We start from the raw sequence: 11425 nt of genomic DNA, 5'->3' as shown, positions 1-11425 counted from the left end.
AGTGTGTGCCCAGAGAAGGCTCAGGGAAACCTTCGCTCATTTTCGAGGGGATCCTTGTAGAGTTTCAGAATTGAAACCCTGAAGAACAGGGACTATACTATCCAAAAATGGCCTTCAATCTTCTAAATACGTATAGGTGGGGTTTCATGGACTGGGAGACACGACCTTAGGAAGGGGAGTGTTCTCAGGGCACTCGCAAGGCTGTCGCGGGCTCTGCCTCCAGGCCCGGTGGACGGCACGGCCTCGGGCCTCTGCCTCCACTCTCCAGAGCTGCATGGAGGCCAGCTGTCCCGGGAGTTTTAAAAATCTTTTTAGGTCAATTTGTGGGATTAAAAATCTTTTTAGGTCAATTTGTGGGATTTAAAAAAGTGTTTCAATACCTCTTATTAGGATGATGGGGTGCGATTTCAGAAGGTCTGGCTCTATATAATCCCAAACTACTGTTTTCTTGAGAATGGAGAGGATTAGAAAAAGTTCTCCATAAATTATGTAACTGGTCTTCCTGCCTAGACTGACTTAAGCAATGTAAGAGATAATTATCCTATTGTAATAATTTATAAGGTCCGTAGCATGCATCAGCATAAAAACAACCTATTAGGCAAAAAATGTCTAATAGATTACTTTTATCGCCTGTCAGGGTTTTATTTTGCTTTGTTTTGTTTTTCACTCAGGGTCCATAAGAACAAAGATATTTTAATGTCTTTTAATTTACATTTAATTTTCTAATACATGATAGTAATCATTAACATCTATATGGTATTTTAAGGTTCACAAAATAATTTTTCACATACCCTGTCTTATTTGAATTTCTTGACAACCCATAAGATATGATGGTATTTTTTTCCCATTTTACAAAGGGGAAAACTAAGGCTGAAAAATATGAAGTGATTTGTCTAAGATCACACAGCTAGTAAGTGATAAACCTGAGAGTAGTATCCAAGTTTTCTTGCTTCACTAACAAGAAGAATAATAGTTATTTTTAAGGGCTTACTATATACCCAGTGCTTTGGCTACATTATTTGTAATCTTTACAACAATCCTCTGAGGAAACTGGTATCCCTTTTTTATAGTAAAACTACTGAGGCTCAGAGATGTTAATGGGTTTGCTGAGGACCCAGCTGTGAGAGCCAGGATTCACGCCCAGGTCTGTGTGACTTCAAATTGCACACCCACCCCCCCGTGCACCCCATGCTGTCCCTTATAATCTATTTTTAATTTCTTAGGAATTCATTAGTTCATAAACTTGGTGGTTCAACTTTATTAGATTCTGGTCAGTGGAGGCTGTAGTAACATCATAGTAAAACTTGAGAGATGAGATGTGAAATGCAGCCATTCTTAAGAGTTCCTTTTTTTGGTAACGTTCATCAAAATCTTATTGAGAAATGAAGGTGCGTATGGCTGTCTCTATTTTCAAGAGACTTAGCTTTAGTCAGGAAGAGAGACAAGGAAACTGGCCCGTTTTATTTCAACAGAGGGGCATCGTTCTATGTCAAACCTATCTTGCTCTTATGTAAACCTGTATCTTGTTCTTGCTCTGTAAACCTATCTTGTCCTTCCTCAACAAACTTCATTTCACGCTTTAAAAAAAAAAGAGAAAGAGACAAGGAAACTGATGATAGAATATGGTGACTTCCTCTAGGCTTAGGGATCACTGAGTCACAGCTAGTCACAGCTAGCTCTTGATTATCGGGAGAAGAGGTAATAGTCCCAGTCGGAGTTAAGACTACAGAGGGCGATAGGAGGTGGGACCAGAAGAGCTCAGGGCAAAGCACAGAGTGTAGGCTGGAATGCAAGGGAGAGCAGGAGGGGCTCAGGCAAGGTCCAGAACCTCGCAGGAGATCTGGAACTCCATGAGCAGTGAGGATGGAGGGTTCTAGCAAAGAGAAGTCAGATACAAATGAACAGCTGGCATCTGGGCATAACAGACAGTGAAAAAACCAAGGCAAGCCCAATGGGGAGAGCAGGACTGGGCCCAAGACCAAGTTCCAGAGACGTGCAGGGGGCTGAGGAAGCCATGCCAAGTGAGAACCCAGATGCAGCTCATGAGTCCCAGAGAACCCGGACGAGCCGGTGCAGCTGAAGCTTCAGCTGGGAGCCAGTGGCTGCACATCTGAGTGAAGAGAGCAGTTTCTGGCCCCAGAACCAGACTCTCACTACCTGTTTCCACCGGAGAACCACCCATTCCACCAAAGCCCTTTACAAAAGCAGGCTCACAAGCAGAACTGACCGGGATGCTGGCCACTATACACCAGGCCTATTTTCCCCTCTCTCAGCTGAAGTTGCCCATCAACAGCGAGACAGCAAAAAGGGAGGGCCAGAAGAGGGGACAAGAAGGAAGTCTGGGAAACCAAAATACTGTAGGAAATAAGCCCTCTTTCCTTCTTCCTTCCATCCGTCTATTTATTCATCATTCAGCAAATGTTCAGTGAGTCCCTTTTAAATGTATTATGTCAGAAATGGTGGAAGCTGTAAAGAAAAAAGAGGTTATCATATGGTTTATGATTGTTTAAACCCTTGGGTCATTTTCACCCCATGCCCATCTGCTACAGAGCACTCAGTCTTATCCAGAAGTTCAGACAACCTGATCAAAGCTTGCAGGAATCTGAGTGTCTTGCACGTTGGAATCCGTGGAGCCAGCAAGCTAGCGTGACTCCAGCAGCAGCCTGAAGTTGCCGGGTCTGGCCAGCGCTGCCTCACTCTTGCTCTTGTGTACTTCAAAGACAAGAAATGTCTCATGATGATCCAAACGAACCAACCAAAACAAGATTGTTTGGAGTTAGCTACTGCTGTGAGTAGTTTATCATTATTTGACATTGCATTACCTCTCTTTCATATTAGTTAACTATAGAATTTTACATACAAATTATGAATTTTAGGAATCTTGTCACGTTTTTGGTTTTTCACCACTAAGTAGCTTCTTTCTTCTCTAGGCAAGTCTTTTTTTTTTTTGGAGACAGAGTCTTGCTTTTGTTGCCCAGGCTAGAGTGAGTGCCGTGGCGTCAGCCTGGCTCACAGCAACCTCAAACTCCTGGGCTCAAGCCATCCTCCTGCCTCAGCCTCCCGAGTAGCTGGGACTACAGGCGCAAGCCACCACACCTGGCTAAATTTTTATTTCTATTTTTAGTTGACTTGCTAATTTTTTCTATTTATAGTAAAGACGGGGTCTCGCTCTTGCTCAGGCTGATCTCAAACTCCTGAGCTCAAACAATCCGCCCGCCTCGGCCTCCCAGAGTGCTAGGATTACAGGCGTGAGCCACCGCGCCCAGCCTCTAGGCAAGTCTTAATTCTAAATGTAACATGCCCGAAAAACACTATCGGAAGGATCCTTCTCGTCAGCATAGTATTTAATACATCAAGCAATCACTGGTTCAAGAGCAGTTAGGCTCAACGGCTGCCCTCCATTGTGTGGGTGATGCAAAGAGATCGGAAGCTTAGACTATAGCTCTTTATTAATAATTGCCTTGCTGTTGCGCCATATCCTGGAACAGCTGTTTGGTGAATGAAAGAATAATTCAGTGCAAAGTAGGCCAGACATAAAACACTTCCAAACCACATTTCAAAATAGCTCTTTTGTGTCAGCTAGGTGCATGTCTGCAGAGGGAGTTTTTGCAAGGATAGGTGGGTAGGTATGGGGCCTTTACAATAATCACATCGCCATCTGGTACTATCATTACAGCAAAGCAGTTCTGATGTACTGAGTTCTACGTATGCAGCATTAGTCACGTAGTTCCATGACGGAACTGGTAGACTAGCAGCCTTTGTTGACCCAAACACAGATGCAACAGATTGCTTTGCAAAATAGTTTTGAAGCACATCTGTGAAACAGGATCCTACGGGTACCCACATTGATTTCTTTGAGGTATCACTTTACACTTCCGTTTTTCTTGGTAGAGTATTTTTCAAAGACTTCTCTTCTGAGGCTAAATTAGGCATTCCTGTTCCTGATTTGAGTTCCAAGAACTGTGCCTTTCCTGCCCTTTGCCCAAACTGGAAGATAGAAACCGTGGGAAAAAGTGTCCTTACAAACGGCATTAAGTTATCTGACTTGGTTTATTTAGCATATTTAGGAAGACTTTCACATCCCTGGAATCCTCATTCTTCTCCAAGCTGCGGGTGGGAGGGGGGCACAAACAGGCTGATAGGTAGTGAGTCGGCAGGAAACTCCTCAGTCTCACCCTGTTTAGTTCAAGTTCTCTTCCCAATATTCAGCCCTCTTCAAATAGGGAAAGAGAGAGAGAGGGAAATAGGAAGATGAGCTTTCGTGGGTTTTTCTTATTCGAGGTCATAAAGATTCTGAAGAGTATGCATTCCTGCAGTTCTTCTGTTCTAGGCAGGGTAAGAGTTGACCAGAGACAAAGCTTCTACCCTTCTAACCTTCAGCTATCACAGTTATGCCTGGGAAGGGTGCTGGTGCTAATTTTAGACACAGAGACTAAGATGCACAAAGGACAAGTATCATAAAGCATTTTTGGAGCCAAGAACAGATCTAAGTTCCTTGCTTCACTGCTGCTCTTCCTCCAAACCACACAATTTTACCCAAGCGAATTGCTGTTAGAATTGGTGCCTTCAGAGAAGACGATTGCTCGTAATTGGTAGCTACAAGCCACTTCACTGAGAAAGCATGGGGTCTTAGAAGCTTTAAGAAATACTCGACAGACTGAGGCCTGAGTGAGTCAGGCTCTTCTGAGTCATACAGCTTTTAGGGCAGTCTAAAATTCTGAATCTCTTCAGTCTTGTTTTTCCCTCAGGAAGACAAGAGACCTAAGGCAAAAAAATCTAAAATAGGTAGCAAAGAGTAGAGGCCTTTCCTTGAAAACCTGCCTCTGACCAGTGTTTACCAGAGTGGTTATCAAATCACCTGTTAAACCGCTCAGGTGCTTGTGTTACACGTGCAGACCCCTTGCACCCTCTCTGCCCGACAGACACTGTCTCAAGAGGGAGGCCAGCCCTTGTGACAGACGGCCCGGGTTCCTCTGCTTTGGCCCACTAGTTCCTGAACATGGCAGATCATCTGGCCCAGCTGGGCACACTTTTTAGGTAAAAACTATAAATTACTGAAGTAATACATATTAAGAAAAGAAACAATATATAGATGTAGCAAAACTAGATGTCTCCTGCTTGCCACTGTTTGGTGTTATACTCTTAAACTCCCCCCCACCCCCCGCACTACATTTAATGAAATAAGTGTCACATTACGCATATTGCTCTACAGCTTGTTTTTCCCAGCTTGTTTTTAACCAACAGAATATAAAATGGACCTCCTTACAAATCTATCCCATTCCTTTAACACAAGGGTCACAATTCAAATGCCTGTAGGGGATAGGCAGATAATATAAACATGTTAAATGGATCTGGTAGGAACTGTAGAAAACTGGACTTTTTCCATCTGATGGAATCAGATGCTACCCAACTACAGCCAACTACTGCCACTTGGGAATGTGGGCCCAGAATTGCCAAATCGGAGTTTTTAAGAAAAGCAAGAAATCTGATTTTTTAATATGTATAGATTTTTAAATATTGGGAAATAATTCATATTAAATGCAGGGTGAACCAGCCAAAATCTTCGATCCGGACACTGCCCTCAAGCTACCCTTTTAAAACTTCTGTTGCCTTGTCTACATAATGTTCCACAGTGTAAACGTCATACTTATTTAACCTTTCTCCTATTGCTGGACACTTAGGCAGTGACATTACAACTGCTACACTGAACATTGTTGTATAAATCTTTGTGTGCTTGTACAAATAATTCTAGAAGTTGCAGGTTCCAAACCTTCTAATATAATAAGTTGTACCAATTTATGGTCCTATAGACAGTACATGAGAGAATCTTTTTCCGGGGAGCTTTAAACAGATTCCCAGGTGCTACCCCAGAGATCAGATGCAGTAAGTACGAGATGAAGCCCAAGATTATGTATTTTTTTAAGCTCCCAGGTGATTCTGCCTCGCAGAGGTTTTGGAACCACTCTCTCAGACTAATAAGTTGTTTGGGGCCATTCCCAGTGAATTATAAAGGAAACTGTAAATACTTTCACTTGTACTTCTACGTTTTAGACTTTTCTCTCTAATTACAGCCCTCTGTGAAAACATGAAAAGGGCTCTGCTGCTGCTGTTTCAAGCAGTTCGATCAGAGCAGGACAATAAATAAACCAACTCAGGAACCTTCAAGTAGCTTTTATTGGCACAGCCTAGGAAGAGGTGTGGTAGCCATTTCTGAGCACAAATCTGTATCCCAGCAAGGTATTCAGTGTTATGTTTAACACACCACTGAACCATAAAGTTTAAGTTCCTGAAACAGACGCAACCCAGTCACTAAGAGGCTCCAAAATCAATAGGTTAAGCCCTGCTGCTCTGTTAAGACCTGAAAGGCAAGAAACAGTCCTGGATGTGTGCCCTTGTTACAGGATGACTAAAAAGGCAGGCAACAGTATCAAGGCTTTTTTCAGGTTGACTCCTGTTCACTCCGCCGCTGCAAGGAGGATGTGTTTCAGCAGCAGCACTGAAGTCTCCTCTCCATCCTGGGTCTGCCTAGGCGACTTCTGCTTAGGATGAGTGTTAGTCATAGGACATGGTCATCAGGATGGTAGAGCTCGCTCATCAGACGATAGATGTAGGAAGGTGCGTTCCCACCAATGTTGGAGATAAACAGGGTGATGAGCTCTGGGGGGACGTAGTCAAACACAGGGCAATGAACGCTGACCTTCTCCAGAATGTCCCCTGAAAGGCAAGCAGATGTGCTAAAGATGAAACTGAGGCTCCCACTCTAATATTTAAGCAGCATACGGATTCTAGGCTCAATAATGCAGGAATACCAGCTACCCATGGCAGGGAAGCTGTGGTGAAATGCAAACCACAAGAGATGACTCCAGATCACGATACTCCCTGATTAAAACTCTGCAATGCCTCTGCATAGCCCTTAGAATAAAATTCAAACTTGGGACTCAAGCTTCAAGATCTAGCTCCTCCCTGCCACACCACAATAATTATAATTTGTACCATTCCCACTTTCCAGCCACATGACCAACTTTTTCCAACTGGCTAGGCACGTACCCACCTCAGGCCCTTGCACCAGTGCCTGGAAAGCTCTCCCTGATCTTCACGTGGTGGGCTCTACTCATTCAAGACTCAGCTGAAATGTCATCTCATTAAGGCCCTTCCCCAACCTTAGTTAGTCCCCTTAGCCACCTTCTATCACATTACCCTTACTCGATTTCTTCCTAAAACACCCCACATCTGACATTTTCTTGTCTGTCTTCCACAGGATGTAAGCTCTGTGGGAGCAGGGCCTTACCTGCTTTGTTTATTGTTACATTCCTGTGCCTAGGATAATGCTGGATACATATTGGGTGCTCAATAACTATTTCTTGAACAATGAACGTCTAAATAAAGGGATGAAGTCATTCAACTTCCAAGAAGAATTAGGATCCCAAGCACGGTGCTCTGCTCTCAGAGGGTGAGGCCAGCTTGACTGCTGAGAAGGCAGCAGGCTCATCGAGCAGAGCTGCTGTCTTCAGAAGCCAGAGAAAAGGACCCCCAATGCCCAAGGGGATCCAGGCTACAGGCGAGTCTTCTAAGTAAGAACATTTCAGAGCCTGCTTCCTTTGCCAGTCAGTTCACCAAAGTGACTCCCTATAGCAACTGAAAACAGGTACGTTTTCCCACTTGGTTACTGCCGGTAACTCATATAACGCGCAAAGCCAAACCTAGTCAATGCTGGGTGATCCAACCCTCCACGGCCCCAGTAACTCAGCTAAAATGTATTAGTCTCATAACAAATTAACATGGACCAAATAGGTCCCCAAGCACTTTAACCTGCTAAAGAAAACAGTCCCCACAAGAAGTATGATAAAAAAAAACAACACACCCTGACAGCATTCAATCCTACTGACCACCAAAACAACAAAAAGACCAAAACACACGCATGCACAAAATCCCAAGATACATACACAGCACACACACAAGCACATGCACATGCAACTTCTGTACCTTCTGTGAAAGGCAGGACTTCTTCAGGAGCCACAAACTTATGAAATGAATCTTCTTCATTGGGGAACTAGAAAAGAAAAAAGTTTTTGTTTGTTTTTTTCAATAAACATGCTAGAAAATCATAAGAAAAAAAGTTTTAAAAAACAGAGATCCAGCAATTCCACTCATAGGTATGTACCCAAGGGCAATGAAAACGTAGGTCCACACAGAACACTTGTACACAAATGCTTATAGCAGCATTATTCACAAAAGCCAAAACATAGAATCGACCCAAAGCCCATCAATAGATGAATGGACAAATCGTGGTAAATTCACATTATGGAATATTATTATTCAGCCTTAAAGAGAAAGGACACTCTGGCCCATGTTACATCATGGATGAACCTTGAAAACATCATGCTAAGTGAAAGTGTCAGACACAAAATGTCACATATTGTATGATTCCTTTTATACAAAATATCCAAAACAGGCAAATCCACAGAGACAGGAAGTAGATTAGTGGTTACCAGGAGATGGGGAGAAGCGGGAATTAGGAGTGATTACCCAATGGGTACAGGGTGTTTTCCTGGGATGACGAGAAAGTTTTGAAACTAGAGGGTGGTGGTTGCACAATCTGTTAATGGACTAAACACCACTGAATTGTACATCTTAAAGTGGTTAATTGTTATGTGAATTTCACTTTATATTAAAAAAATAAAGACATACAAATAGGTTGATGTTTTCAAAGCTTCTATCACTGATGAAATGGCTCTTCACTTAGTAACTGCTTGTATATTTAGCCTACAGAGGACAGGCCCTGGAACAATGACAAATAAAACTGATTCCACGATGCTAGTTTCAACCTGCTGGGCATTTTCAAAACCGGTCAAGGTGACGGGGAGTGGTAGCAATTGTAAGCAAAGGGCCTTTTCCATCTAAGTATTGTCCTGACATAATTTTGACTTCCTAAAGCTGGCAGATTATAACTATCAATTGTTTTTCCTGGACCAAGACTTCTCTGGCTCTTTCCAGCCTTTGCTGAGTCTAATCCATTGAGCAAATGCCCCAGAGTGAGTAAGTAGGTTGAAGGCCCGGAGTTCAAGCCTACACTTTGGTTTCCTTCTCTCTGTTGGCTACTAGCTAGAGACAGACATACCTGTGGGGAGAGCTTGAACATAGGTGCACAGACGATGAGTGGGGTGGAATGGTGTTTCGCTGCCAGTGCCAGAGTGTGAGTTCCTGTCACAGCTCTTAGGGCACCATTAGCCAGGATGGTCTTTGTGCCAATGATCACCTTTGGAACAGGAAGAAAAATGTGAGCCACCCTGGGGGTAAAGCCTTAAAAGGGTCAATGACCACAAGAGAGAGGCTGAATGCTCAGGCCTTAGACCTGGCATCGTGAGGTATCACAGAACAGTAGAGGAAAAGGGATCCTAGGCTCAGTACAAGTTCTAGCTTAAAAGTGGGTTCCCCAGAAAAGAATGAATGTAAAATGGAATAAGAAACTGCAAAACCTACTGTTCTTAGCCCCATATTTTTTGGAAACTGACATGCCATAGCTTCTGAGAAGCCAGGAGCCTTTTTCACTCACCATCTACCATTGCCAAGGTCTTGGAGCATAAGGCAGGAGCTCCAAAGCCAAGCCCTAGCAGCTGACACTCTTGGCTTAGTTCTACATTATTCTTTTCAATGCTTTAATCAAATTTAGAGGCTACTCCAAGTGAGGAACAGTGATGCAGATAAAGGGAAAAGAAATTAACAGATTAAAAAGGCCTAAATAAGGTGCTAGAAACTAGCACCTTCAAAAGGTGCTAGAAACTCTTCTCTTACCAAGGATATTACAGGAGGAGATAAAATACATTATTTTAGAAGTATAACCTTCATGAATTCAACAAACCTCCAAATATACCCACCTTGTTGACTCTTGACATAACAGCAAAAATGGCAGCATCGGTCATGACAGTTGTCTCAATACCTGCTTTGGACAAATTGACGGCCATTTCATGACCCTGCAATAGGAGAAAAAGGCGGATGCTAGGAGAAAGAGTGAGAGACAGTGAAAAGAGCTCTCAAATTAACTGGATCTGGGGAATTCTGTGATACGGGCATATCCAGTACACAATTTCCAACCGATGACTGATTTTTCTGCCTATGGTAGCTCTGGTAGGCTTCAGGGAAGCCCAAGGGAAGCTAATAAATGTATAATACTCCACAGTAGCTCTAGAGCAGCCACAAAACTGGAAATACAACTTGCTTGTGTAATCAAGCATAGCTGACAAGACAACAGCTGGCTCAGTATTTTACAACATCCAGCATCCTTCCATATTTCCTTTATGAGACCTATTATTTCCTTTTTGAGACCTTAAGGATTAAGTGAGAGCAGATCAAGCATCAGCCATCTTCAAGGAAACTTACCCTATTTTGATTTCTAAAAGAACAAATATTTATTTTTCTTTGGACTCAGCAGTTCACACAACTTTCTTAAACACTGTTTAAGAATGTTCACGGAATGAACAACTTGAAAATTCCCTTAATGTTTTATTTTATCTTCTCAATGTCTTGCTTATCAATTCAAAGTTGGCATGGACCTCACCCATCTCTCCTTTATTCCCTCTTCATTTTTCATTTTTCTTAGCAATTCCAGCAGTCCCCCTACCTGGCAGAAAGGAGCACACTCTGCCACAATGACATGGAATTTCCTCTTTCGGGCAGCCTCTTTGAGGAAGGCCTCTACTGTTCTGGAGAAGCCAATGGTCATGATCACCTCGTTGGAGTGGATGTGCTCCAGAGCCTGGGCTGCAATGTTCTCAGTTGTCCCTTCTATAAGAACAGTTTTGCAAGGAAAATATGAAACTGCCATGCTACATCACAAAAAGACATGACAAGATGTCTGCCCTTCACATACACTGGCTACTTAGCAGATCCTGGTATCACAGGGTTAATATGTTTAAATGAAATGTCACAATTTTTTTTTTTTTTTTTTAAGACAGTCTCTCTTTGTTGCCCAGGCTTGAGTGGCTGTCGTGGTATCAGCCTAGCTCACAGCAACCTCAAACTCCTGGGCTCAAGCAATGCTTCTGCCTCAACCTCCCAAGTAGCTGGGACTACAGGCATGCGCCACCATGTCCGGCTAATTTTTATATATATATATATATTTTTAGGACAGAGTCTCACTCTGTTGCCCAGGCTAGAGTGCCGTGGCGTCAGCCTAGCTCACAGCAACCTCAAACGCCTTGGCTCAAGCAATCCTTCTGCCTCAGCCTCCCAAGTAGTTGGGACTACAGGCATGCGCCACCATGTCCGGCTAATTTTTATATATATATATGTTTTTAGTTGTCCAGCTAATTTCTTTCTATTTTTTTTAGTAGAGTCTCTCTTTGTTGCCCAGGCTTGAGTGGCTGTCGTGGTATCAGCCTAGCTCACAGCAACCTCAAACTCCTGGGCTCAAGCAATGCTTCTGCCT

At 43.1% G+C, this 11425-nt stretch overlaps 1 protein-coding gene across 1 annotated transcript in view; it reads right to left on the bottom strand.

Moving 5' to 3' along the window:
* Window positions 1-6155: 6155 nt before the first annotated feature.
* EIF2B2 (eukaryotic translation initiation factor 2B, subunit 2 beta, 39kDa) overlaps window positions 6156-11425 on the bottom strand; it is a 6956-nt gene continuing 1686 nt past the window's right edge. Inside the window, exons 4-8 of the mRNA XM_012656264.1 lie at window positions 10619-10782; window positions 9876-9971; window positions 9119-9256; window positions 7984-8050; window positions 6156-6714 (exon numbers count right to left, since the gene is read on the bottom strand). Of these exons, the coding sequence (XP_012511718.1) occupies window positions 6557-6714; window positions 7984-8050; window positions 9119-9256; window positions 9876-9971; window positions 10619-10782 (623 nt within the window). The 3' untranslated portion in view covers window positions 6156-6556. The remainder of the gene's footprint in view (window positions 6715-7983; window positions 8051-9118; window positions 9257-9875; window positions 9972-10618; window positions 10783-11425) is intronic.

Source organism: Propithecus coquereli, unplaced genomic scaffold, assembly GCF_000956105.1.
Source record: "Propithecus coquereli isolate 6110/MARCELLA unplaced genomic scaffold, Pcoq_1.0 Scaffold5, whole genome shotgun sequence".
NCBI lineage: Eukaryota > Metazoa > Chordata > Mammalia > Primates > Indriidae > Propithecus > Propithecus coquereli.
The sequence above is the reverse complement of the archived record's forward strand: the minus strand, read 5'-3'. Positions and strand labels throughout refer to the sequence as shown.